Raw genomic sequence first — 27,531 nt, 5'->3', positions numbered from 1 at the left:
ATGTTAAGCATGTAAATGTTTTAAAATATGATCTTCTATGCCCACACCTGTCCCAGGACCCACACTCAGCCCCATGGGGAAAACATTTAATATAAGGGGGTCCTCCTCATACCCTACAGTAGGGAAGAAGCTTATCCTTCAAAGGAGCTCGCTATGCTGGTGAGACAGGCAAGATGGTCAAGGACCAAACACACAAGGAAGACCAGGCCAAAAGCAGATTTTTAAATAAGTCTCAGTTCCATCTGCACATAAAAAAAAAAAAAGTACTGTAAGTTCAACCAGCAGTTTATTAAAGTCATTCATTTTGTTTTGTAAAAAATAAAAAGATTCACCATGTATACAGTAAAGTCCTTCATCCTGAATGCAGGATAAATAGGGAGCTTCCTTTTCAGTTTTTAATTTTATTTTTCCTGGCAATTTCAATGCTGTAACAAAAAAATAAAACAAAACCACACAATGGAAAAATGACTGTTCTAGAAACATGGAGAAAAAAAAAATCAGTAGAAAAATCTTTCCACTAGATTTTTTTTTTTTATAACATTGAAACTCCTAGGGAAAAAAAAAAAATCTGAAAACAAAGGTCCCTAAAGAAACAAGGAATGAATACTATCCCTCTAGCCCACCATAAAATTACACACACACAATGTTCAGTTTATATCGGCTTGATTTTGAAGTGTAAACCAATGAGACTGAAGACTAGACACTTGAGATCTTGAACCAGGTAGTAAAATACACGCAGGCCTTCAGGATCCCTAGAACAGACAGACAGGCACACAAAGAAACAGAGAAAAATCAGCAAGCAAGTTTCACAGCTGGTCTGAAATCAACATTTTAAGAGACAAAAGCGCCAATCAAATGCCAGGCACGTTGGCGCAGCAGTTTTGGGGATATCCGTGATTCAATATATTGGTCAAATTACAGGTATACAGCTGCCACTAGATACAAGTGCATTGCTATTTGATAATATGGGGTGGGGGAAGAGATATATACGACTTTGGATACAGAAGGTATTGCTACTTGCAAAAAACCTATCCTGCAGAATTGGGTGGGAAGGGATCCCCTGAATTTGACGCACTGGAGAAATCAAATACATCTTATGTGTTTTAATGAGAACTACATTGAAAAGACTGATGTGACCAGGAAACGCAGAACATTCTTATTTGGGATGTGTATCTGCAGTCATTGTCCTACCGCGCTAGTAGTCTTGTCCTGAATGGTTGCGAACTTTATTTTGATTTGATTTTAAGCTGTTAGGTTGGGACACATAGGATATGTGGAGGGGGGCGGGGGAAAGAGGAGGATTGTATGATGTGGGGATTGTTATGGTGCGAGGTCATTGCTGGGGATACTGGGAAGAGCCAACCAGTGCATGCCTTTTTCTATCTGTATTACTGTTGAATATTTTCTTGTGCCATGTACCTTAAATTGTTTAAACAAACAAAAAAGCACCAATGTTTCAAAGTCAGGATAGTAGGAAGACATCCAAGGTCTACCAATAAATAAATGAATATTCCAGAGAAATGACTTAAAATATGTAAAACAACAAAAGAGAAAAATAAGAAAGCACAGGGCCTGTGTGGAGAACATCTGGGTAAATGAAGCTCTTAAATGCTGGGTAACTTCTCTTGCATGTTAGAGTGATGACTTACAACTCGACTCTTAACCTGAAAGCTCGTGAACAACAATGCTTTTAGATAATCCTTTTGTTGGTCTAATAAAGAATCTAGTCTTCCGCAGGATTGAAATGGCAACTGGTGCTCTGCAGTGCAGGCCATTTCATTTTCAGTTGTCAACATACAATATGTTGTGCAGTTTCCACCAAAGAACCACAAGTACCTACAGCAGTGTACAACACCAAATCACCCTCAATCAAGTCCCTCCTCCCACCTGATGCCACTGTAACCCCCAAGCTTACAAAACATAGCCCATTTCTCAAACAGCTTCCATACCCCAGAGGAGAAGGAAAGCCTATTCCTTCCAGCAGCTGTCAGTTTCTCCATCGTGTACACCTCCCATAGCCGCCACTTCCCATCTAGAAGCTAGCAGCAGATGGGCAATTAACTTGCCCACCTCCTAGGAGCATCCTCCACTCCTGTATCAAGAACACAGACCAGGGGGGTCCGGTCAACCTTAAACTTACTAATATAAAAACTCTCTCTCAAAAAAGGTACAAATATGCCCCACTGGACCTACTTCCCCGATTTCCTGCCAACATTTGTCAGATACACGAGCAAATATTCCCTTCAGTCGATGTAGGGTAAGATACCACCTAAAATAAATTTTGCAAGTATTTTCAGCGAGTATTTTAGCTGAAATAGAGGACTTTGCGGCTCTCAGCTGTTTATACTCCCAATCATCCTCATCAACACCTTTTCCCATGCTTCCTGGTATTTAAGTTTCCCAGCTAGTAGAGAGGACAGAAATGTATACATTTTAGAAAGCAACCCTTTTATAGTTCCCCCTCATACACACCAGGAGCTTCAACACTGATTTAGTCTTTCATCATCTCAGTCCCAATTAAATGAACTAAATAATGCTTCACTTGAGTGTAGTTCTATAATCCCTTAATGTATGTTTCTCTTTCACTTTAGAAAAATATATGACACCCTCCTCATCATATAGTTGTCCCAAGGAAGATAACCTTCAGGAATCCCATCTCTTCAAAAGTCCTGATTCACATCCTAGGGGTAAAACGCCATCAATCTTGAATAGATGCTGGTGGTGAAAATGTCCCTCAAGGTACCAATCCCAGTCTAACTTTCTTCCAAACACCGAGTGTGAGTCTTGCATAAGGATTCTTAATACCTCACAAAGCCTCTTCCAAGCTACTACTCCAAGGGAGATATAGCCAACAGGAAACCCACTGGAGTAATATTGCTCTGTTCTGACCCAACGCTTAGGCCTGTTCTCCCCATCAATTTCACAAGGGTTCTTAGTTGTGCTGTTGATTGGAAATTCTCCATCACAGGTACCCCCAGACCTCCCAACCTTTGAGGCTGGTAGAAGACTGGCGGAGGCTGTCTCCAATTAAAATGCAACAATTTTTTCTGAAAGGCATTCAACATTTCCTTCAAAACATCAATGGGGAATGTCTGAAACAAGTAAAGCAGTCTTGGTAACACGTTCAGTTAGTACCAACCCAATTTTGGAGTTCTTCATTGATGGAATGAATTCGGGCCCATAATTTGCTTTCCCCATCCTTTCTTCTATCCCCCCTAATCTTAGCACCCAAATACTTAAAGTATTTTTTAGCCCATTTGAAAGGGCGTGTAGACAAGCCGAGTTATATCAGAAACCCAATCAACTTAAGAAAATGCTCTGGTCCTGCAATGAAAAGCTTATACCTTACAGTCTGGGCCACAGAGACCAATTACGCAGCCATCTTGATCTGTGATAACTTCTTCCACTGAAGACCATTTAAAACCAGTGCCAATTACTAGATCTAATTTGGTCAAATATTAGGGATTCGGTGAGTTTTTATCCTACTGATAAACCAACTCAGTCAATCCTTTCAAACACAGATTTCTAAGAATTAGTGTAAAAATATTTTGAATTAATTTTGCAGCCTTTATTGTTTGTTATGCTTGACGTGTCACTTAAACTTAACAGAATATCTGTAAAATGTGTTTACATAAAAGAAAAAACGGATTTAGGGATGACCTGGGTCCTGCTCGAGCCAGCAGTAGTTGGGGATGCCACAGAAATTGCACAACAGCAAGGTTTAAAGCTGGGATTCAGGGTGCACATGGGCTGGGCACTGATGGGACCCAATATGAGGAAGAACTGCTGGTGGCTGCAAGCGAAGGATTCGGACCACCCTTCTCATAACTGGCAGTGAGTGGGGGCTGAAGCTGGTCTGGAAGCTCAGATGTGGAGGAAGGTGAGCCAGACCCAAAACAAAAAATGCAGTTGTTTTCAGAACTCAGTTTAAAAGCAGCTGCCAGAATACATCTCAGATTATTCCAACTTAAGTTATGCAACTCCTCCTGCTTTATGAGGAGAGAGGTGTAGGGCTACCTGTGTATGCAATGGGCGAACCATAGAAAGACACAGTAGCCACCCACCTCCGTGAGACTGTCCAGCAACAGAAAATGCTCTAAAACTTAAAAAATCCAGTTCAGAATGACAGAAAGACTTCTTAGCAACTGTTCTGTGCCCCTAGGGAGGCACAGGGCTGCTTTAGATGCATACATTTTATGAATGTAAATTTGTGATCTGCTCTGATCAATCATAATTGGATGTAGCAGAAGTTACGTTTTATAAATAAAAAAATATATCACAATCTAAATGTTACAGTGTATAAATACAGACCAAATGTATGTCTAAAAAAGCAACAGTGATTTGGCTTTGGCAAAACTGCATGATTTTTCTCATTCTCCCCAGATATCACGGGTCCCCTTGCAGGCCAACAGCTGGATGCGGACCCTCAGGGTGGCTCTCTGGCCAGTACATTACTCTTCAGTGGCAGCTATTCCACCGCCCTCCCGTCAGGCTCCCAGACACGAGGTTGCACCCCACGAGGATTACTCACTTGGACTGATTTACATCAATGAGGGAACCGATTTTTGACGTAGTAAACGAAATATGTTCGTCACCAATCACAATCTCAAGCTCCTGAAAGAAAATGTTTGAGGAAGTGAATAATTAGACCAAACAGCAAAGTATTAGTTTGTAATGAACATTTAATTATATGTTTCAAGCAGAATTAAATCTCTACAGTTCTGCTGAGAGGAAGGTAGGTTATCACCTAATTCTTTCGTTACTAAGTGGTGAAGCCCGCCTACAGTCATCCCAACTCCAGAGGCTTCTGTCCATGTATATATCTATATACATCTCTCTATATACAGATATATATCTACATCTATAGCACCTCCCAAGGGGCAGAAATTGGACACATCATTAATCCAGACTGAAGAAATTAAGTTAACTGGCTAATTCTACAAGGCAGAACTATTACATACAATAAAATCTCCCCAATTAAACTGGATAAAACAAACAGTTTATACAAAATTATTATTATGGAGACAGAAGTCCAGCAACAAAATGTCAGCTAAACAGTCTTTTTCAATGCATACATGCGCTTATCTCCCACCAGATGCAAAGAACTGGTGGCTCTCACAGAACAAGTAAGATCCCGGAAGGCCAGAGTTGCTGATCTGGAGGAGTTTACGGAGATATGCTTTATTGATATTCCTCTCTATCGGGGGCAGAGTAGTACAGTCCCATCTCCACGCTGGTGGCCCTAGTGCAGCCATGGAGCAGCAAGGTCACAGGTAAGAAAAGCATCACCTCTGTACAGCAGAAAATGATCCTGTAGCAAGGACCAGCCGTGCAAGCTATGCATTATCCGCTCACCTCAAGGTTGAGTCTCCTGTGAGAGGGGCCCAGGAGGGCAGGGTTAAGACTGCAGTGGTTATTGATAATTCTATTATAATTCAACGCACAGTTACACTCTGGAATTCATTGTCAGAGGACGTGGTTAAGGCAGTTAGTGTAGTTAGGTTTAAAAAGGTTTGGATACGTTCCTAGAGGAGAAGTCCCTAAACTGCTATTAAACAATAGGGAATAGCCACTGCTTGTCATCAGCGTTAGTAGCATGGGATCTATTTACAATGTTTCGATACTTGCCAGGTACATGTAACCTGGCTTGGCCACTGTTGGAAACAGGATGCTGGGCTTGATGGACTCTTGGTCTGACCCAGTATTGCATATCTTATGTAACATAGATGGGTGGCTGACGGTTGTGAAGATTATATGGTGACTTGCCTACCAGCTGCAAGGGTGGCAGATCTATCAACACACAGAGGGAGGAGGAGTATGCCATCGTGGTACATGCTGGTACCAAAATCAAAGGGGAACAGCAGCAGAGAAGTTCTTGAGTAAAACTTTAGACCGATAGGAAGGAAAAACAAGTTTAGAACTGCAAAAGAAGCCTTCTGCGAAATGTCACCTGTTCCACATGCAGGGCCACAGAAACAGAAACTAATCTGTTGTAATGGCCTCCACTTCAAACAGGCTGGAACCAGGCTTCTAACACTAAAAATAAAAAAAAAAATGAAATAGTGCAGCTTTTCAATTAAATAGTGGGAGAAAGCAGACACTCGAGCAAACATGGTTTGGAGTCTTGTGCTTCCAAATATTACAGATTCCCTAGAAATAATTCTTGGAATAAGCAGTTTGGACGCTATCTACCCCTTGGGATGCTGCCCGATACGTGTGACTTGGATTGGCCACTGTTGGAAACAGGATACTGGGCTTGATGGAGCCTTGGTCTGACCCAGTGTGGCAAGTCTTAAGTTCTTATGCAATAGGTTTCCCTGAAAGATCTCTTTGCCTCAGTCTTCACCAGGAGACGTTGGTGCGATGCCTCTGAAGTGCTAAGAGATACCCCTGTGGAGCGGGAAGGTTAAGTAGCCCCCAGAGTCCGATGGAATCCGCCACACAGGGCTGAATGTACTAAAGCTAAAAACTGCAGACATGCTTACGCCGATCTGCAATTTGTCACTAACAACAGCTGCAGTACCAGAGGACTGGAAGGTGGCCAATGCGAACCCAATTTTTAAGGAACTGAGAAATTATAGACCTGTGAGCTTCACATCAATACCAGGAAAGGTGGTGGAGACAACTATCAAGAACAAAACTTTTGAAACACAAAAGGAAATGGCATAATTTGGAATATCCAGCATTGATTTCAGGAAGGTAAATCAATTATCACTAATCTCTTAGAATTCTCTGAGAATGTAACTAGGCACATCGATTCCAGTGAACCAATTGACGATGTATATTTGGACTTTAAAAAGGCATTCGATAAAGTATTGCATGAGATCACAGGATAGGGGCTACGTACATTCATGGATCAGCTGCTGGTTAAAGGGAAGGAGACAGTGAGTGGAACTGAATGACCAGTTCTCAAACTGCAGTGGAGTATAGTGGCGTGCCATAAGGGTCGACACTATTCAATTAGTTTATAAATTATCTAGAGGATGGAGTGACAAATAAGGTTACAAAAGTCAAATAATGCCAAACTAGGTAGGGCAGTTAAAACACAAGCTGATTGTTTAAAACTGCTGGAGGAACTAGAAAGATTGGGAACTTGGGCATCCAAGTTGCAAATGGAATTTAATACAAACAAGTAAAAGTGACGCACGTTGGCAGAAAAAATCCAAACCAGTTCATTTTTGCATAGAAACATGACGGCAGAAAAAGACCGCATCACCAATGGCTTTGTGGGAAATCAAGACAGAAAATTAACTACACACTACTCTGGGAAACGGCTATGAAGCGAGGAACTTCAGAATCGTTGTGGACCACACAATGAAGCCACTGGCAGAGTGTGCAGCAGCCCAAAAAGCCAACCATATGTTAGGGATAATTCAAGAAGACATCGATGACAGACCTGAGGAGATTTATCATGCGCATGGAGTGCGGCACTCAGATCTGGGTTACCCATCTCAAAAAGAATGGGGTAAAGGTCAAGAATAATAAGAGCAACTAGAATGGCGAGAGGACTGGGGAATCTCTCATACGAAGAAAGGCTGGAAAAGTGATAGGGGAGGCACGAGAGGAAGAGAGCAAACCATAAGCAAGTAGCTGTGAACCTTGTCCAAAAGTACTAGGACCGGGGCTGCCATTAACACTATGTTAGCATTTTCAAGAAAACATTTCTTTAGTCAGTGGAATCTGCTGCTGCCACTAGGGAGCGTAGCAGGATTCAAGATACACTCCTGGGAGAAAGGACACGACAGAGGCCACGTTATTTCACACTCTTGTATGCCTACAGGGAGTGCTTAGATAAACTTTGGTTTCATCTGTTGGGTGGTACTTTGGGGCCACTGTCTGGGACAAGATGCTGGCCTAGATGGACCACTGGACTGGCCCAGCTTGGCTACTCTTATGTTATTTAATTTTTTCATGCAATTTAAAACCGAAGTCTTTGTAGGTTGCGATAGCTTTTAAAGGAGCAACAAAATTAAATATTCCAGAATACAAACTTTCGAGATCTTGCAAACATCCCTTTTCTGACAAGTTTCACACCAGCAAAAGTATTGCAACCTTTCGTGCTTTGCGTCTTTAAAGAATATCGCAACCTACATAGACTTCATTTTTTTTGTAGGACTGGTACTACTACTAGAACTCTAATACAATTAAATAATAAAAAACCCAAACCTTGAATGCTATTAGTGCACTTTCAAAAACCAAGAGGCAGGGGTGGGCTGGCAACTCAGTGGCAATGCTGACCACTGCCATGCAAGAGGGACCTGGGTCGAATCGCCGGGTCAGGTCTTCTGCTCCCTGGGATGGCTGGGAATAGGGAGGCTGCGGAGGGCCAGCCCTGGGGGGCAGGAGTAGTAATCCGTCGCTGCACAGCAGTGATAGCCAGTGACCTGACTTATGGTTCACGTTAGCTGGGCAGTTTGTGACTCCCAGCTGGGATAAACTGTGGCGGGAGGAGGGGAAAAGATCCCTGGCTAGTTGAAAATGAAGGCTCATGAGTCAGTAGCCCAAGACGTTCTGACTGAGCGGGAGGGTACAAAGGAACAGGAGGAAACTGAGAAGCCACCTCCTTCCCCCATCTCACATTACAAGGTATGTCATACCTCAAACATGTTTGCATTGATTTGAAAATTTAATAAAAGTGTATACCAAACATGTCCACTCTGCCAAAGACTGACTAGTAATCTAGCTAGAAACTTTATATTTATATGCATTAGCTGAATGCAAACTTTACTACAAAATGTGTCTTTTCCCCTGCCTGTCATCACCAGGTGGACTCCTTTTAGCATTCACTTGGAGTACTGGGCTTTATCCCGTCAGGTTACTTAGCCAGCTGCCCAAGAAGAAGTCTAAAGCTAAATCAAGAAACAAAATACAGCCTTTTTAAATAAAGAAACAAAAAACAACCAATTAGCCCTCCCAGCAGGTTATCCAAGCAAAGCGTCCATCCTCACCTGCCGACCTACTCTGTCTGGCGGAGGCCACAAGGCGTCATCTTCTTTTGTTATTTCACTGTCATCTATTATTCTCTTTAATTCCTCCATCACGCTTTTATGTACGTACGCCTAGAAAATGCAACATTGAAATAAACAAAACAAAAAACTAATTAAAATAAACCCCAAAAGAGTGAAAGTGCAAGGCTTTTATAGGCAAACTATCAATGTACAGTCCATAAGAAAAAATCCAAACGTCAAGTAATATGACAAGCACAAGGACCCCGCAGAACCTCTAGGCTCAGTGACCGGATGTAGTTTTCCTAATCTTACTCTAGTCCTGCTCAAATACTGCAAAACTAGTTTTTTCCCCCAAAATTTACCAGTTTTTTCAGGGCCTTCACATCTCTAATTAGGATAGATAGCAAATAGAAAGGAGATATAAGAATAAAATCAAAAGGAGAAGTTAAACAGTACGGATGAATGATGCTGCCACATATGAAACTCCAGAACAATGTCAGGAAATATTTAAGTAAAAAAGGAATCGATATTTCAAAATTCTGCATAAATATAATATTTAAAGTCACAAGAGTGCTTTCAGAATAATCATTGTGCCAAATTCCAAATCTACTTGTAGTACAAGATGTCACTTGGGGTGTCTGCATTTAAGATAAATTTATACATTTTTTCCAATAAGAATTTTTATGTTTATCAAGTGCTGCATGATTATCCCTAAGTGCCTATGATTCAGCCTAAAGCCCATTGTGCAAACTTGGCACAATGATTATTCTGTAGAGATGTGAATCGGAACCAGAATCGGATCAGATATCTGTTCCGATTCACATCTCTATTATTCTGATATCACCAATATTACATATTCGCCAAGTCCAACAGAAAATGAGGAAAAGCATTTTAACAAAAACCTTGTATCATGACGCCTAAAGCACACGTTGCACGCATGATATATCACATTCTATAGTGACCAGCAAAAATTCAGAAAACAACTATTTTTCTATCTACTCCTAGAATGGAGAAATTACTTACCTGATAATTTCGTTTTCCTTAGTGTAGACAGATGGACTCAGGACCAATGGGTATAGAGTACTCCTGTTAGCAGTTGGAGATGGATCAGATTGCAATCTGACGTCAGCCCCTAGTACATATACCCCTGCAGGAAGTGCAGCTCCTCAGTATTCTCCTCGAAAAACATTGTGGCTATATGTGTGACTGACTGATTGATTAACTTGAATAACTAACTTCATAACTTGGTTAAACGTTATAACTTGATTAACTTAATCTGGTTGATTGACTGTAGCTGGAGACCGCCAGTGTACTCAACCGGGAAGCGTCAACACCCGGCAGGGTGGATGCCCTAGGTAAATGAAAAGGTGGCTTACCTTTGAATCATTTGAAAGTCCATGCGTAATGGCAGCCAAGGGTGAGATGTTGAGTCCATCTGTCTACACTAAGGAAAACGAAATTATCAGGTAAGTAATTTCTCCATTTCCTAGCGTGTAGCCAGATGGACTCAGGACCAATGGGATGTATAAAAGCTACTCCCGAACCGGGTGGGAGGCTGCCCGTGACCCACTTAGTACTGCCCTTGCAAATGCCGTGTCCTCCTGAGCCTGAACATCCAGACGGTAGAATCTGGAGAAGGTATGGATAGAGGACCATGTCGCTGCCCTGCAGATCTCGGCGGGTGACAGCGTTCTAGTTTCTGCCTGGGCTCTGGTAGAATGGGCCTTGACCTGTAGAGGCTGTGGTTTGCCTGCTTCTACGTAGGCCGCCTTGATAACTTCCTTGATCCAGCGGGCGATGGTTGCCTGCGAGGCCGCTTCCCCTTGTCTCTTCCCACTGTGAAGGACGAACAGGCGGTCCTTTTTTTTTTTTAATTTATATTTTAAGCATGAAAATACAACTGTTTGCATATCATATCTAACAGATAGTACAAAAAGTATCACAGAATTTAGCAGTAAATAAAAGATTAAACATCAAGATACAGTCATGCGTGGTTTTGTATAGTATGCTAGACCCATACCCCCAAACCCTCCCCCTCCCCATCACTGTTATCCTTAAAGTGGATATATCGAAAACTGAGCAGAGCAAAATATTGCAATGAATAATACAATAATAATAATAATACAATGAATAATACAATAATACGCCTTTATTTAATCTAGTCTATTAATTGCCTTATTTATTTACTTAAAGTTGAGCTTAGTTTTTGGTTTTACCTATTTATTTAGATCAAGTGTTTTTTCTTGTTTCAAGTCTTGTTCAATGTAAACTGTTCCATGTAAACTGTTCTATGTAAACTGCCTCCCGGCAGTAGTTCTTCTGTTAACTGTGAACCGGAGTGATATGTATTGTATACAGGAACTCCCGGTATATAAAAACTATAAATAAATAAATAAATAAGTGGATGTTTACACAACATACAGTAATATATCTCTATCCTGCTAGGAATTGATAATAGATTACATTTCTCGTGAGATTACAATGAAGTACATTACGTCTACAGACTATGGATAACCATCACTCTGGACCCCCAGAGACTTGTGGTGTCTGATCCACTTGCCCCCTTTGCCATTTTTCAAAACAAGACCACTGGAGGTGGTGCTTTTTGAGTTTTTTCCTTCTTATAGCCGTGAGATGGTTAAGATACCAGACTTTGGTCAAGCGTTGGAGTACCCTTGCTCGAGACGGCACCTCCTGCTGTCTCCAAAACGCAGCTATCTCTGCCCTACCCGCTTGGATAAACTGTTGTGATCGCCAAGCTCGGGAGGATAGATGTTCAAAAGAAAAATTTTCGGATGTAGAGGTACCGTCACCTGCATGATCTCATAAATGAGACCGCTAATCATATCCCAATATCTCTGTACATGACCACATTCCCACCAAATGTGCAGGAAAGTACCCCTAACACCACACCCTCTCCAACATTGGTCCGAAACCGCTGGGTAAAATTTATGCAATTTCACTGGTGTCAGATACCAGCGATACAACATTTTATAGTTTTGTTCTATGATGGTAGCTGAGACAGACCCTTTCTTAGCTGCACTAAAACAAGCGGACCACTCCTGCCGTGTGGGTTTGTCACTCAGGTCGTTTTCCCATTGTACAATATGGGATGGTGGGATGTCTAATTCTTTATTAAGCAAGGTATAAATCCTAGATAAGTTGCTTCTGTATGGACTGAAGCGCTGTGAACTTCTGCCCCTAGAGGATCTGGGGAAGGGTAGCTGGTTTCTCCTCATCCTATCCTCCGGCAGGCGCGGCAATGGGGACTCGCCCCATTTGTTGGCCAGTTTCTCTAGCTCGCTGCTGAACAGGAGGGATCCTTTGAAGGGCATCCTTGTGAGGCGAGTTTTGGAAGATGCGTCGGCCAACCAGCTTCGGAGCCAGAGTTGTCTCCTGGCAGCCACCGCTGATGACACTGCTCTGGCCGCTGTGCGCACCAGGTCGGAAGCAGCGTCCGCAAGGAATGATGGTTCCATGACTTCTCCAGGGGTGTTGTTCCTGGTCTGAGATAAGCAGGCACGTGTCACCACGGTGCAGCAGGCCGCAATTTGTAGGGACCTAGCAGCTACGTCAAAGGACTGTTTAAGGATGGATTCCAGACGCCGGTCATGTGCATCTTTGAGCGCTGCTCCTCCCTCCACTGGGATAGTAGTGCGCTTCGCGACCACGCAGACCATGGCATCAACTCGGGCATGCGAGAAGGTCTTTGGTTGCCGGGTCCAGGGGGTACAGGGCTGCCAAGGCTCATCGGACTCTGGAGCACTCCATTCCAGGTCAATTAGCTGTTGGATGGCTTGTAACAGAGGGAAATGGCAGGAGGTCTGGTGAAGGCCCTCCAGCAGGGGAATCGGCTTAGGTTCCCCCTGGGCCCGGGATAGCGAGATCCTTCAGGCTGTGGGTGACCAGGTCAGGGAGCTCGTTCTTTGTGAAGAAGCGTCTTATGGTTCGGTGAGGCTCTGTCCCCGGGGGGAGTTCCCCCTCTTCTAGGGGCTCGGCTTCCTCTTCAGAGTTGTCCGTGTCCCCATAGGTGGGGCTTCTGGGTAGTGGAAGCCTTTGCCTAGGTCTTGAGGGGCCTGGGGCATAAGGGTCCTCTGGCGGAGAATGTGGCTGATCAGCCAGAGGTTCAGTTTGCATTTGAACAAAGGTGTGAATCCCTTTGAAGAACTCCACCCATGAGATAGATGCTGGATCCAAGCTGAGAGGCGATGGTTCCCTGAGGGTCCCCGTCTGTGGGGGTGTCCCGCTGTGATTTGCTAGATCCGGGGTACCCCCTGAGGAGCTATTACTCGGCCCTGGGTGGGACTGGATCTCCCAGGGCCTCCTCGCACTGAGTGCACAGGTCGTGGGACTCCTCGCTTTATGCGGCTCTGATATTGCATGCTGGGCAGAGGCCTTGAGCCTTTATCCCTGTTTCTGGTGGTGCCATGGCTTGTCGGCGCGTAAACCCTTATGCGTTCCGGTGCGCCCAAGACGTCTGTGTGGGTTGTGCGCGCAGTTGTGCGCCCAATTCGCGGTTATGCGCACAGCTCAATAGGCGTGCCTCGGAGACCAGAGTCAAGCTGAAGATTTCTACTTTACCTTGTCTTCGGCGCTTCCCGGTTTCGTCCTGGGCGGTCTCCGGCTGCAGGAGGAGAGGGCACATACCTTCACCGCCGCGCTCGAGGGTGCACCCGCTGCCTCTCAGCTGCGCCCGAGGATCGGGGGCTAGGTCCTCGCCGCGATTCGGCCGCCGGACCGAGGCTCACCTCCGAGGGACCACGGAAATCACCTCAGGAAGCTCAACTGGGGGAGGGACCCGAGGGTATCACCGCAGGAGAGCAGGGCTCGTCTTCAGAGGTACGTTTTTCCTTTAAATTTGGTTTTCTTCTTTGAATTTGGTTCTAACGCTGCGAGAGCATGCAGATAGTCCCTAACTGCTATGGAGACGGAAAATACTGAAGAGCTGCACTTCCAACTGCTAACAGGAGTACACTATACCCATTGGTCCTGAGTCCATCTGCTTCACACTAGGAAATACCTTGTTTTTCAGGCATATATGTTGCAATGCTGAGTTAAGCTTATTCCTCTGCCATCTTGATAAGCTTAACTGCACAATTTCCGTACATGGCAGCTGTTAGCATCGTAACCAAAAGAATTTAACAAGAAATTAAAGCAAAATCATCACATAACATAATTGAGGATGAGAGATAAAAAGGAGAGCATGTGATAAAGGGTGACCAAAATGATAAGGGGATGGAACAGCTCCTCTATCAGGAAAGACTAAAGAGGTTAGGACTTTTCAGCTCGGAGAAGAGATGGCTGAGGGGGGGTATGATAGAGGTGTTTAAAATCATGAGAGGTCTAGAACGGGTAGATGTGAATCGGTTATTTACTCTTTCGGATAATAGAAAGACTAGGGGGCACTCCATGAAGTTAGCATGGGGCACATTTAAAACTAATCGGAGAAAGTTCTTTTTCACTCAACGCACAATTAAACTCTGGAATTTGTTGCCAGAGGATGTGGTTAGTGCAGTTAGTATAGCTGTGTTTAAAAAAAGATTGGATAAGTTCTTGGAGGAGAAGTCCATTACCTGCTATTAATTAAGTTGATTTAGAAAATAGCCACTGCTATTACTAGCAACGGTAACATGGAATAGACTTAGCTTTCGGGAACTTGCCAGGTTCTTATGGCCTAGTTTGGCCACTGTTGGAAACAGGATGCTGGGCTTGATGGACCCTTGGTCTGACACAGTATGGCATGTTCTTATTTCTCTAGGTTTGCTGTATGCACATTAAAGACAAATACAGAACAAGCAGCACACCAAAGTGATCTCTCAAATTCATCTGACTAGTAATACACAAAGAAAATCAGTTACCTCTTTTCTTATCATAACATCGTTTTTGTAATTGCTGTTGTTGGCATATCTCAATTTTCCTGTCACAATAAAAATAAAAAAAAATATTACATTCAGAATTTATTACAACATAAAGGTTTTACTGAAAATTAAACACAAGGATAAACAAAACTATTTTAATTCATACTTACTGAAAAGCCTCGATCAGACACTGAAGAAGCTAGCTAATTTTGGGGCGCATCAGCAAAGCTTTGGTGTTAAAACACACAAGAAATTCCAGCAGAAAGCAGAATACACACTGTCACAAGCTCCTGGAAACAGCAGGAACACCACAGGATTTTGTCAAGTTTTTGTTGACATCCTGTCCGCGAACCATGATACAACATGATACTTTTAGGAAATCAGAATAAGATAGCAAAACATTGCTGAAAACATTTTTAGACATGCTTATGGGTAATCACTGAAAGCACAGCTAGAATCTGTTATTTTCTTCTAGCTATAAACATAGTAATGACAGTAGAAAGGGACCAGGTGGTCCATCCAGTCTACCCAGCAAGCTTCTTATGGCAATATCTGCTGTTCCCTGCAGTTACCCCCAAGCCTTATGATAAGGGTAGTAATATTTTCAATCAAAACCAAGCAACTGTCAAACCCATAAAAATTACTGCTAGCAACATTTTTACTGGGCGAGAGACCTTCTTGATAATTCAGATGTACTTTGATTTGGGATTTTTCCATAGAACTCATCCTGTGCTTTTTCCCTTATGTCTGTGTGTCAGTACTTAGACTGCAAAAGTCAGGGTCCACGTTGGTTATCATCTGTATCTAATTCCCCTTTTTACCTCCCCACCCCTGCCATCGAAGCAGGGAGGGATGCTGCAGTTGCATCAAAAGCATTAAGGCTATTGGTTGAGTAGTAGTAATCACTATAGCGTCTTTTAAGGATAGTAGCTGTTGCTCTATGTAGGTTACCCCCATGCACCCTTTTCTTAATTTCCAGCTCTTGCCTTTAGGGATCCACAGTGTTTATCCCATGCCTTTTTTTAATTTGTTTACTGTTTTGTCTTCACCACCTCTTCCGAAAGGTTATTCCAGTCATCTACCATCCTCTCCGTGAAGAAATATCTCCTGACATTGGTTCTGAATCATCCCCCCCTCCCATGATCCCTAGTTCTATTGTTTGCTTTTCTACAGAAAAGGTTTGAGGAACATGCATCATGAAAACCTTTCAGGTATGTAAAGGTCTGCATCATATCTCATCTGCACATTTATTTATTTATTTATTTTTTTTGTTATACCGAGTTTCATGACTGGCATCACATCAACCCGGTTTACAATTAACAATGTGTGAAAAGCATAAGGTAACGTGATAACAATATTCCCAATAGAACTGTGAACTTTAAATACAGAGAATCAATTGAAGGGTGAGAAAGTTACAATAAAACAATAAAACAGGGAAAATTAACATCCTTTCTTCCAGGGTATACATATTCAGATACTTTAGCCTCTCCTAATAAATCTTCAGATACAGACCCCACACCATTTTTGGTCACCCTTCTCTGGGCTGCCTCCATCCTTTCTCTATCCTTTTTGAGATACGGGCTCCAGAACTAAACACAGTACTCCAAGTGAAGACTCACCAAGGACCTGTACAAGGGCATCCTTTTTCTTACCGGTTATTCCTCTCTCTATGCAGCCCAGCATTCTTCTAACTTTAGCTATCACCTTGTCAGATCGCCAGATACTACGAGCCTAATAGGCTGCTGCTGTTCAGCTGGTGTTAGCGCAACGGATTTGATTATACTATGTAATTGTATTCTTTTTAGAGTATTTAAGATTTACAGTATTATTTTAGATTATGCATGTTCGCCTGTACATCACTTAGGGCTATTGCTTAAGCGACTAAAGCATTTTAATAAAGATAAAAGGACGGACGGCAAGCGGAAACGAATGCCGGCAGCAACAGCGATCTCCAGAGTCTGATAACAAGGGTATGGTTAGAGCAATTCCTCTCCTGCTTTCATTAGGCCCATGCACACCCCCAGTGCAACCCAGCACGGCGCGCCTGACCAGGCCCAGCCTTTACCCTTTCTCCGGGAAGCGGGGCCCCAGCACGCAGGCACTCACCGTCCGGCCGGAACTCGAACTCCAGGAACTCGTGGCCGAATTTGCCCTTGTGCCCGACGTAATAACGCAGGTAGAAATCGCTGCCCATGACTCTGACCGCCAGCGCCACTCACACACGGCCACAACGCCGCTGCCCGCGCACAAGAAACGCGTCACTGAGGGGGGGGGGAAGGCTCGCGGCTTACCTCCCTTTAACCTGATTGGGCGAGAGGATGACAAGCTATCGAGGTTTATTTGCGTCACCGGAAATCCTAGAGTCTCTATTTACCGCGAGATTGGGCTTCTTTTCCTAGTCATTCGCGTTTTTTTTTTTTTTACCGATTCGTTGGTTGCTTTTAATTGGGCTATTTTTTCTGCCAGTCGCGTTTTTTTGGGCTTGTTGGGCGGGACTTGTGCTCTGATGTTACAGTGATTGGCTGCTGCTGCTGCTGCTATGAAGCCTGTCCATAGCAGGCACACCCTATCCCTATATTGCAGCAGTAAGCCAATCAGAGCAGGATTCAAATAGTGAGCTGCAAGCCTTGTTGATGGATACCTCACGAGCACATTGTTGTTGGCAGACCTGGAACGGGAAGGCTAGCAGCAGGGCAACAGCAAAGGAATCTTCAGACTGTGCAGCTACAGCCAAGTATCAGGAGGGGGGAATGAGAGGGTGGGGGTCAGAGATGTGCTTGGAGGGGGGGTGGGGAGAGGGGAATGAATGAGAGTGTGGAGGCCAGAGATGTGCTCGGAGGGGGGTGGGGAGAGGGGAATGAGTGAGTGTGTGGGGGCCAGGGATGTGCTCTGAGGGGGGTGGGGAGAGGGGAATGACTGAGTGTGTGGGGGCGAGGGGGGTGGGGAGAGGGGAATGAATGAGAGTGTGGAGGCCAGAGATGTGCTCGGAGGGGTTGGGGAGAGGGGAATGACTGAGTGTGTGGGGGCGAGGGGGGTGGGGAGAGGGGAATGAATGAGAGTGTGGAGGCCAGAGATGTGCTCGGAGGGGGGTGGGGAGAGGGGAATGAGTGAGTGTGTGGGGGCCAGGGATGTGCTCTGAGGGGGGTGGGGAGAGGGGAATGACTGAGTGTGTGGGGGCGAGGGGAATGAATGAGAGTGTGGAGGCCAGAGATGTGCTCGGAGGGGTTGGGGAGAGGGGAATGAATGAGAGTGTGGGGGCCAGAGATGTGCTTGGAGGGGGGTGGGGAGAGGGGAATGAGTGAGTGTGTGGGGGCCAGGGACGTGCTCGGAGGGGGGAATGAGTGAGTGTGTGGGGGCCAGGGACGTGCTCGGAGAGGGGAATGAGTGAGTGTGTGGGGGCCAGGGATGTGCTCGGAGAGGGGAATGAGTGAGTGTGTGGGGGCCAGGGACGTGCTCGGAGGGGGGAATGAGTGAGTGTGTGGGGGCCAGGGACGTGCTCGGAGGGGGGAATGAGTGAGTGTGTGGGGGCCAGGGATGTGCTCGGAGGGGGGAATGAGTGTGAGGGGCTGGTATCTTTTATTTCCTAGCGTGTAGCAGATGGACTCAGGACCAATGGGTATAGTGTACGCCTGTTAGCAGTTGGAGACGGATCAGATTTCAATCTGATGTCAGCCCCTCGTACATATACCCCTGCAGGAAGTGCAGCTCCTCAGTATTTTCTGTCTCCAAAGCAGTTAGGGACTATCTGCACGCTCTCTGAGCGTTAGAACCAAAATTCAAGGAAAAACCCAAATTTAAGAAGAAAAGTTTACCTGAAGACGTGCCCCGCTCTCCTGCGGTGATACCCTCGGGTCCATCCCCCAGTTGAGATTCCAGAGGTGATTTCCGTGGTCCCTCAGAGGTGAGCCTCGGTCCGGTGGCCGAATCTCAGCAGGGACTTAGCCCCCGATTTCGGGCACGGCTGAGAGGCAGCGGGTGCATTCCTCGAGCGCGGCTGTGAAGGTATTTGCCCTCTTCCCCCGCAGCCGGAGACCGCCCGGGATGAAACCGGGAAGCGCCGAAGACAAGGTAAGGTAGAAATCTTCTATGTAAACTGTCTCCGAGGATCGAAGAGGAGCACAGGCCGCCGATCTGAGTCAGTGCCGCCGGGTTGATCCGCCCTAGCAGGGCTAGGCCCCGGCTGTTCCCGAGCACGCAAGTTCTCCACATCTCTAACGTACATAAGGATTTGGAGAGTCTTCAAGGCCTGGTGCGAAGACCACAACGTCAAGCCACGCCCCTCCAGAGTTCCTGTGATCCTGGAATTCTTACAGAATGGGCTACAGCAGTGTCTGTCCCTCAATTCCATCAAGGTACAGATAGCAGCATTGTCATGCTATGGCTCCAGGAGCGAGGGCAACAGCATAGCCTCGCACCCGGATGTATCACGCTTCCTGAAAGGAGTCAAACACATTCGCCCACCTCTAAGGTGGACGGTACATCTGTGGAACCTCAACCTCGTCTTGGAGTTCCTAGCGGGATCCGCCTTCAGATCCCTCCGAGGCCTATCTCTCCGTCTGTTAACCTTAAAGACAATGTTCTTGCTGGCCATGTGTTCGGCCCGCCGCATCTCGGAGCTACAAGCACTGTCCTGCTGTGAACCGTTCTTCAGATTCACCCCGGGGTCCATCCAACTACGCACAGTTAAGAACATAAGAACATAAGAAAATGCCATACTGGGTCAGACCAAGGGTCCATCAAGCCCAGCATCCTGTTTCCAACAGTGGCCAATCCAGGCCATAAGAACCTGGCAAGTACCTTCCTCCCCAAAGTGGTCTCACACTTCCACCTCAACCATACCATCGCACTACCAACGATGGACGGCGTGAAGAACTCGGGAAAAGACCGTAGCCTACGTCACCTCGACATCGGCAGACTCCTAACCAGATATTTGGAAAGGTCGGATCCGGTACGAAAGACAGACCACCTTTTCGTCCTTCACAGCGGAAAGAGGCAAGGGGAAGCGGCCTCGCGGGCAACCATTGCCCGCTGGATCAAAGAAGTCATTAAGGCGGCCTACGTAGAAGCAGGAAAACCACCACCTCTACAAGTCAAGGCCCATTCAACAAGAGCCCAGGCGGTGTCCTGGGCAGAGACTAGAATGCTGTCACCTGCGGACATCTGCAGAGCGGCAACGTGGTCCTCTATCCACACTTTCTCCAGATTCTACCGTCTGGACGTACAAGCTCAGGAGGACACGGCATTTGCAAGGACAATTCTAAGTGGACCATGGGCAGCCTCCCACCCGATTCTGGAGTAGCTTTTATACATCCCATTGGTCCTGAGTCCATCTGCTACATGCTAGGAAATGGAGAAATTACTTACCTGATAATTTCGTTTTCCTTAGTGTAGACAGATGGACTCAGCATCCCACCCTGGGCTGCCCTGAGGCATTGTGCCAATGAGTTACGGGTAAGCCATGTCTTTATTTACCTAAGACGTCCACCCTGCCCGGTGTCGACGCTTTCCGGTTGAGTACACTGGTGGTCTCCAGCTATAGTCAACCAATCAGTTCAAGTTAATCAAGTTTAAACGAGTTTAAACGTTCTAACAAGTTAGTTAAGTTAACCATAATATGAAGTTAATCAATCAGTCAGTCACATATATCCACAACGCTTTTCAAGGAAGAATACTGAGGAGCTGCACTTCCTGCAGAGGTATGTGTACTAGGGCAGTGATGGCTAACCTATGACACGCGTGTCAGAGGTGACACGCTGAGACTTTTTGCTGACACGCGCAGCGTTTCGTGGACTATCGGGAATTTTTTTTTAATCTGCTGTGCCAAGCTTTTTTTTTTTTTAATCTGCTGCGCCGACCCTTTAAACTAGTTTTTTAGTATCCACCCACCCCCCGGACCCCTCCACCCCCCCCCCCCCCAAATGCCCCCGGGCGCAGCGACAGGCAGATAGGCAGGGCCGCGGCCTGAAGAAAAAGATCACGTTTAAACGCGCTGATGCTCCTCCTCCTTCCTGCCTGTGCAGCCCCGGAAGTAAACGTTGCCGGAGCCACGTGGGCTGGAAGGAGGTGAAGCATCGGCGCGTGCATAAGAGGTGCAGCGCTTGCGTTTACGGGCAGCCGCGAATCCCAAGTCACAGCGGCCCGAGAAGAGGAAGAGGCCTGGTAGCAGGGCTGCTGCAGAGCCCATCCTGCGACGACCCGTAAAGAGGAGGCCCAGAGGTGAGAGAGAGGCTGAGGGTCTGTAGAGGGTGTGTGTGTGTATGAGATGAGTTGAGAGATTGTGTGTGAGAGTGAGGACTCACACACAAAAAAAAAAAAAGGATAAACTGCGTAGCTTGCTGGGCAGACTGGATGGGCCGTTTGGTCGTCTTCTGCCGTCATTTCTATGTTTCTTATGTTTCTATGACTTGAATGTTTGCAGAGACAGCATGTGCTTGAGCAAGACAGCATGTGGGAGTGAGAGAGAGCCTGTGTGTGTGAGAGTCGGACAGCCTGTGCCAGTGAGAGACTGTGTGTATGAATGATTGTATGAGAGAGAGCATGTGACAGTGAGAGCCTGTGTGTGTGTGAGAGAGAGAAGAGCATGTGAGAATGAGAACCTGTGTGTTTGAGGGAAGAAGATGGAGAGAAAAGAAACAGAAAAAAAGACAATATAAAAGGAATTGGCAAAAAAATAAGAAAGGGAAGGTGGGAAAAAAAAGCCTGTGACCAACCAATTAGAAAATGAAGATCAGACAGCAAAGGTAAAAAACAAAATAAATTACTTTTTAGTGATTGGCACATGTAATCTTTGGGAATGTGCAAGAATAGCACTTTCTCTATGCGGATCTCACAATGTACGAGATCAACATGGAGAAAATGGAAGCCCACGGGGCCTGCACAGAGGAGGCAGCAGAATGGGCTTCAGTGTCAGTAGCAGCAATCTGCACCTCCCCAATAGTCATGTGGCAGCAATGACAGTCTATCTCAAAGGGGAAGTCACATATAAACCACAGTTCATTGGTTTACCCTCATAGATGGGCTAACGTACACTTTCGCTAGTTTAGCGTTAACTTTTGTGCTGAGAAATCTCTGGCTGCCCATTCAAAATTCAATCACAGGGTAACCGTTTTTAGAACCGTGATCAGTACTGCCGCTTGTGTGCTGCCATTTGTCTAAAGCAGGACTTTCAAAAGAAGATTTTTTCACGATTTTTTTTAAAACATTTTTTTTCTTTGTCTTATTTTTCAAAAATCTCCGATTATATCTATATTTCCCATCAAACTGAATGGTTACTTATCTCATTAATGTAGCAAAATTGCTGCAATCCATTGAGCAATGACAGTGGCAGCAGAGGAATGAGAGAGGTTCTGAGGTTGCTGGCAAAAGAGAGGGGGGGTGGGGTCTGCCTTTAGTGTGTGCATGTGAATGAATGGGACTCTGCCTGGGGGTGTATGTGTGTGAATGCATGGGTGCCTGCCTGGGGGTCTGTGTGTGTGAGAATGAATGGGTGCATGCCTGGGGGATGGAGCGGGAGTGGTGTGAAAATGAATGGGAGCGTGTGTGTGAACCAGTGAGTGTGAGAGCATGAGTGTGTGTGAGAAAATCCAGGGGAGTGAGAGTTTGGTGGAGGGGGAGAGAGTGTTTTAATTGAAGATTTAGCCAATGAAATTCAGCAACAAAAAAGTCACTAAGCAGGTAAGGTAAAGAATTATGTTTTTGCTTTATTAATAAATACAGAACATATATTAAAATTATAACTTTTTGTTATTAATAGTAGAGCTACAAATATCACAAAATTATGGATTTTTCTAGAAGTGACACACCACCCGAGTTATGCTCGGTTTTTTTATGAATTTTGACACACTGAGCGCAAAAGGTTGGCCATCACTGTACTAGGGGCTGACGTCAGATTGAAATCTGATCAGTCTCCTTCTGCTAGCAGGAGTACACTCTACCCATTGGTCCCGAGTCCATCTGCTACACTAAGGAAAACGAAATTATCAGGTAAGTAATTTCTCCAATTTGTTCTACTCCACTTGATTTCATCTATTTTTTTTTCTCATTTCTTCCCTGTAGCTGATCACCTTTTATAAAAAAAAAAAAACCCTTATTTTGACAAAAAGAAAGCTTCTCCATACCTGCTGACTACAGGTAAAAAAATGTGACATGGAAACTTGTAATGCTATTTTTCTTATTTTTCTACACCACTTTTGCTTTCCTCTAATTTTGCTTTTTTTTTTTCTTTCATTTTTCTCCCTGCAGCAGATCACCTCTGTAAGAAAGCCTGTCCATACCTACTGTTTACATCCTTGGCTGCTACACTACTAAATGGTTTTGATCTACTATGGCTACAGTAAAGAACTGGGCTAAATACAGTAAAAAGTACTGCAAAGCATGGGAAGAGGAACATGAACTAAAAGCATGGATTCAGCCTGTTTTCAGCAATGAGAATAAGGCTACGTGCAAATTTTGTAAGTGTGACATTCGTGCACATCATGCAGACCTTCTGCAACCTGCTAGAACAGAGAAACATGCAAAAGGCTAAGCTCCTTTGTCGTCTATGCAACTCACAGACATTGGTGTTTCAATTTCACGTGTTTTGGGCTTTTTTTGGGCTTGTTTTTTTTTGGAAAAAAGTGCTTGTTCTTTCATGAAAACCTGGCAACCCTGTCCTAGACTTGAGTTGAACAATTTCTGGGATACATTGATGGCGCCGCCGAGGTACTCATCACCCTACGAGCCTCCCAGGGCCGGCCTGAATAAAGAGCGTCTTGGGTGGGTGGAGCACTAGGTCTTCACGTAGACTATGGGAAGTAAGAGTTGGTAGTAGAGAGGATTCAGCCGGTTAACAGCTAAAGCTGTTGTGCGTTACTGGCACATCTTCAAAAAATTGCTGCTGACCCTCTTAGTAATAAATCAAAACATGACAAGGCTGCAGTTTAAAAAAAACAAAAAACTTTATTGTCTATAAACAAAACACTTTTACAAATTTGTTAGTTTGGTTTACAGTACTCAATATTTACATAAAACAGTTAAGTAAAAGATGCCCATCCGTATTCTGTCGTTGACCATAAAGAGTACAAGCAGTAAGAGGTCCATAGTCAGAACCACTAGCCGCCTAGTAGGATAAATTAATCCAGCTATTTTTACAGGGATTCAGTAGCTCGGGCGTGCCACTGCAGCAAACATCTTAAAGGTTAGCCAGATGAGTTAAGCTGGCTAACTTTAAAACATTTTGGCCGTGCTAAAGTTAGCTGGTCAGGTTGTCCAGATAATGCTGAAAATCAGTTTTATCTCGTTAACAGCGCTGTCTCCCGGACTGCCCCTCACAGGACCACATAACCATCTATCTCAGAGGCACTCGGACAGGAGGGATTTTTAAATCCCATCGTTTGTCCTGCTAAGTACCAAACAACCAAATACACTAAATCTTGCCCTCTAAAGGACACAAGGTGATTGTAACCTCCCCGTGGAAAGACAAAGGAAATGGTTACACTCCAGGAAAAAAATGAAACAACTTTGCAGCACTACCCATTAGTAACAATAAATTAAAAACCACTTTGGTTGATTGTAACTCGCTTAGTTACAATTTTCAAGTTAAACAGTATTTTGCATGTTCTTTTACAAGTTTTTTTTTTTTTTTTAACTGTTTTAATTCTTCCTGTGTTTTTACAGATTTTTTTCAAAGAAAGTATCAAAATTCAATAAACTTAAAATTCTGTACATACATTTGGTTAAAAATTATGATGAAATGTTATCACAAACAACACTTTTATCTATGCACATAGTGCATGGATTTAAGAAGAATAAAAATCCTATAATCTTCTCTCCCCATTCCTGATTCTCCAAAATGTTTACACTTTCCTTGAAAATTTGAAACTAGCTAAGATTCACATGCTCACTATGCAGACTTGGAAAAGTGAAAGCAAGCACCAAAGTCAGATTTTTTTTTTTTTTTTTTTTTTTTTTTACAAACACACGCTTAAGTGACTGTAAGAATATACTGAAAAGATGGTCCTTGTGGTCCAGAGAAACATTATGCAGTTGGCCCAAAAAGCTGTCACTTGTTTTAAAGCACTTAAGGTAGATTTATCTAAGGTTCTGCTTGTATAGGAGGTGGCCTTTGATAAAATTGTGCCGTGTGCATTCCCAAAGAAAAAAAAAACTGATACTGATACTTTAACAACTAAGCAGTCTGTTCACTTTCTCCACCTCAGCCCTGACCTCTTAATGGAAATAACTGAATGGCCAGAAGATAAACAGCAGTACGATATAGGTAGCTGGATTTTGTAGGGGTGTTCTGGGGTGGAGTTAAGTTAGTTGGATAAGTTATTCGGCTAACTCTGATATTCAGATCTAGCCAGATAACTTATCCAGCTAACTCTGGTCATGTCAAACAGTAGTTCTAAAGTTATTCAGTAACCTTTAAAATAGCAGAATATATACAATAGTGTGGCTGCACCGCTGATTATCCCTCCACGGTTAGCAGAATACATTTATCTGGCTAACTTTGGAATCTTGACAGTGGCTAGCAGCCCTGTTCTATCCAGTCTGCATCTGGTTTTGATTTATTGGACATTAGTAGTGTTTACGTTTTGAAGGGACTTTTATTTGTGGGGGCTGGCAGCTCTAGCTTCTTTCAACTACTGGTAGTAGGGACAGCACAATGGTTTTCTGCAGCAGTTCACTGAGTTTTGCCAAATAAAAGTCCCTATTAAACATAAGCTAGATTGCTACTTCTAGCCACTGATCTCCGTTCATTGTACAGCCATTCAGCCAATTGTTTCTTCCAAAGATTTTAACGTATTCTATCTAGACATTCAATAGTTTTCATTTTGATATCCATTGAACTCCTTATCCATGTCCCCTCTACAAATGCTCATGTTACTATTCTGCCTGAGATTCTCAGATCACAAAAGGGTACTTTGGGTTTAAAATAAAGCTCTAAAAAAGGAATGTGGCAAGGTTACAAAAAGATTTGTCCAGAAGTAGTCCGTGCTAGGTGGGGGATATCATTAATCTGCAGTGGCCACCGATCTGGAATTTCTAACTAATAGTTTTCATTTAACCACGTTCTAGGAACAGATTGAAAAGTGTGGTTTGCCAAAATCCCCTCCCACAGATGGAACATAATTTGGCAAATAAAATCTTTTTGTAATAACTGTTTCCTAAGTCACATTCAGCTGCATCAGGCAACAGATGGAAATTTGACCAATGTATAAATGAGACGTGACAGCTGATCATATCATCTGGCATTAGAAGCCAGTGTTTAGTACGTGTAGGATGCAAAGGCCTTGTGATATCGAATCCTACAGGATTTCACAAAATGAAGGAAAATGAGCAAAGCAATTGGACACAGATGATAACTGCTTAAGGCTAATGCACGTTTAAAGAGAGACTAGCAAAAGACTGTCCCCTGTCTTTATTAACATTCACTAGCTATTTAAAGATCATCTATATCTCAATTGTTTTATTAGTTTACATTTTTACATTTATGCAAATCTATTATACAAGACCAGCTTGAAAAGAACAATGTATCCAGTGCGAAAAACAACTAATACAGCAACTCCCATATAGAATAATCCGATATTAATGTTTCCTTTCTCATGTGTCCTCTTTTTTTTCTGCAGGACACTTTTTTATTCTACATGTGTAATGTCATTGTTTTATGCATTTTCCAAGAAGCAGTATGCCTGAAAGCATATTATGATATACATTTTCATTTGGGAACCTTACTGTGTGTTATTTGTTCCAAAAATAGTTGGAAAATGTTTTACATATTAGCTTTATACAGAAAGGTCAACACATTCCTTTATACTAAGACTACAAAGTATCTCTGTCTTGCAAACCATGAGATATTCTGATACAAAATGTTATTTAAATTTTTTGTTTATTTATTTAAAGAGTCTTTTATACCGATATTCGTGGGTACATCATATCTGTTTACAGCGAAACTAAAGAATGGAAATTACAAAAAACAGGGAGAGGGAGGATACATAAACCAAAGAAAGCAAGGAAAGGGGCAAAATACAGTAACAGGTAATGTACGAGTATGAACAACGCTGACCTAACTAAATGCAGTGCTAGAATAAGTATGCACAGAGTAGGGGAGATAATGGAGTAACTAAGAGGAGGTGTGGAAGGCTTGTTTGAACAGCCACGTTTTTAATAGGGATCTGAATTTTGAGGTGCAAGACTAGTCTGAGGTTGGGTCGGTAGAGAGTTCCAAAGCGTGGGTCCAGCAATGGAGAGGACCCGCTCGCACGCCTTTTTTAGGGAAGGAACATGGAGGGTCGCTTTGTTGGAGTTTCTGGTGGGGCATGTAAGACGGAGAGGGTCGTCAAGCCAATTGGAGTTGTGTGTATAAATGGCTTTGTGAATAATGGTGAGGGTTTTATAGAGGATATGGGATGGGACGGGGAGCTAATGAAGGTCTTTCAAGATGGGGGTGATGTGGTCGTATTTACGTGCAGTGGAGACAGTTCTGGCCACTGCATTCTGCAGCATTTGGAGGAGTTTAATGTAGGAGTGAGGTAATCCAAGGAGGAGGGAGTTACAGTAATCCATTTTGGATGCGAGTGTGGCCTGAATGACTGTACGGAAGTCGTTGGCATGAAGTAGGGGCTTCAATTTCTTCATGATATTAAGTTTGAAGAAACCATCCTTGAGGATAGAGTTGATGTGTTTTTTTAGGTTCAGTTGCTGGTCAATCTGAACCCCAAGGTTTCTGGCGCAGTGCTGTGAGT

The 27,531-nt window shown here is 44.0% G+C and overlaps 1 protein-coding gene and 1 long non-coding RNA gene across 2 annotated transcripts; one reads left to right on the top strand and one right to left on the bottom strand.

The window, feature by feature from the left end:
- Positions 1-267: 267 nt before the first annotated feature.
- Positions 268-17,108, bottom strand: MAGOH (mago homolog, exon junction complex subunit). Its single transcript, XM_029618340.1, has 5 exons — positions 16,913-17,108; positions 14,807-14,865; positions 8,949-9,059; positions 4,532-4,614; positions 268-752 (listed from the first exon to the last, which is right to left on the bottom strand). The coding sequence occupies exons 1-5, from the start codon at positions 16,998-17,000 to the stop codon at positions 653-655; spliced, it is 441 nt and encodes a 146-aa protein (XP_029474200.1). The 5' UTR covers positions 17,001-17,108; the 3' UTR covers positions 268-652.
- Positions 17,109-17,403: 295 nt separating this feature from the next.
- On the top strand, positions 17,404-26,706 carry LOC115100156. The gene is made up of 3 exons (XR_003858978.1): positions 17,404-17,540; positions 22,862-22,936; positions 23,048-26,706. It is a non-coding gene; the product is annotated as an uncharacterized LOC115100156 (long non-coding RNA).
- Positions 26,707-27,531: the final 825 nt, after the last annotated feature.

Source organism: Rhinatrema bivittatum, chromosome 10 (assembly GCF_901001135.1).
Source record: "Rhinatrema bivittatum chromosome 10, aRhiBiv1.1, whole genome shotgun sequence".
Taxonomy (NCBI): domain Eukaryota; kingdom Metazoa; phylum Chordata; class Amphibia; order Gymnophiona; family Rhinatrematidae; genus Rhinatrema; species Rhinatrema bivittatum.
This window is presented reverse-complemented; position numbering and strand designations above follow the sequence as displayed.

Excerpts from the sequence above, each read along its gene's own strand:
- MAGOH (XM_029618340.1), bottom strand. The coding sequence starts at position 17,000 with ATGGGCAGCGATTTCTACCTGCGTTATTACGTCGGGCACAAGGGCAAA. Across the intron at positions 4,615-8,948 it reads CAGACAGAGTAGGTCGGCAG|GAGCTTGAGATTGTGATTGG; the intron begins GTGAGGATGGAC and ends ATTTTCTTTCAG. Across the intron at positions 753-4,531 it reads ATTGATGTAAATCAGTCCAA|GGATCCTGAAGGCCTGCGTG; the intron begins GTGAGTAATCCT and ends TGTCTGTTCTAG.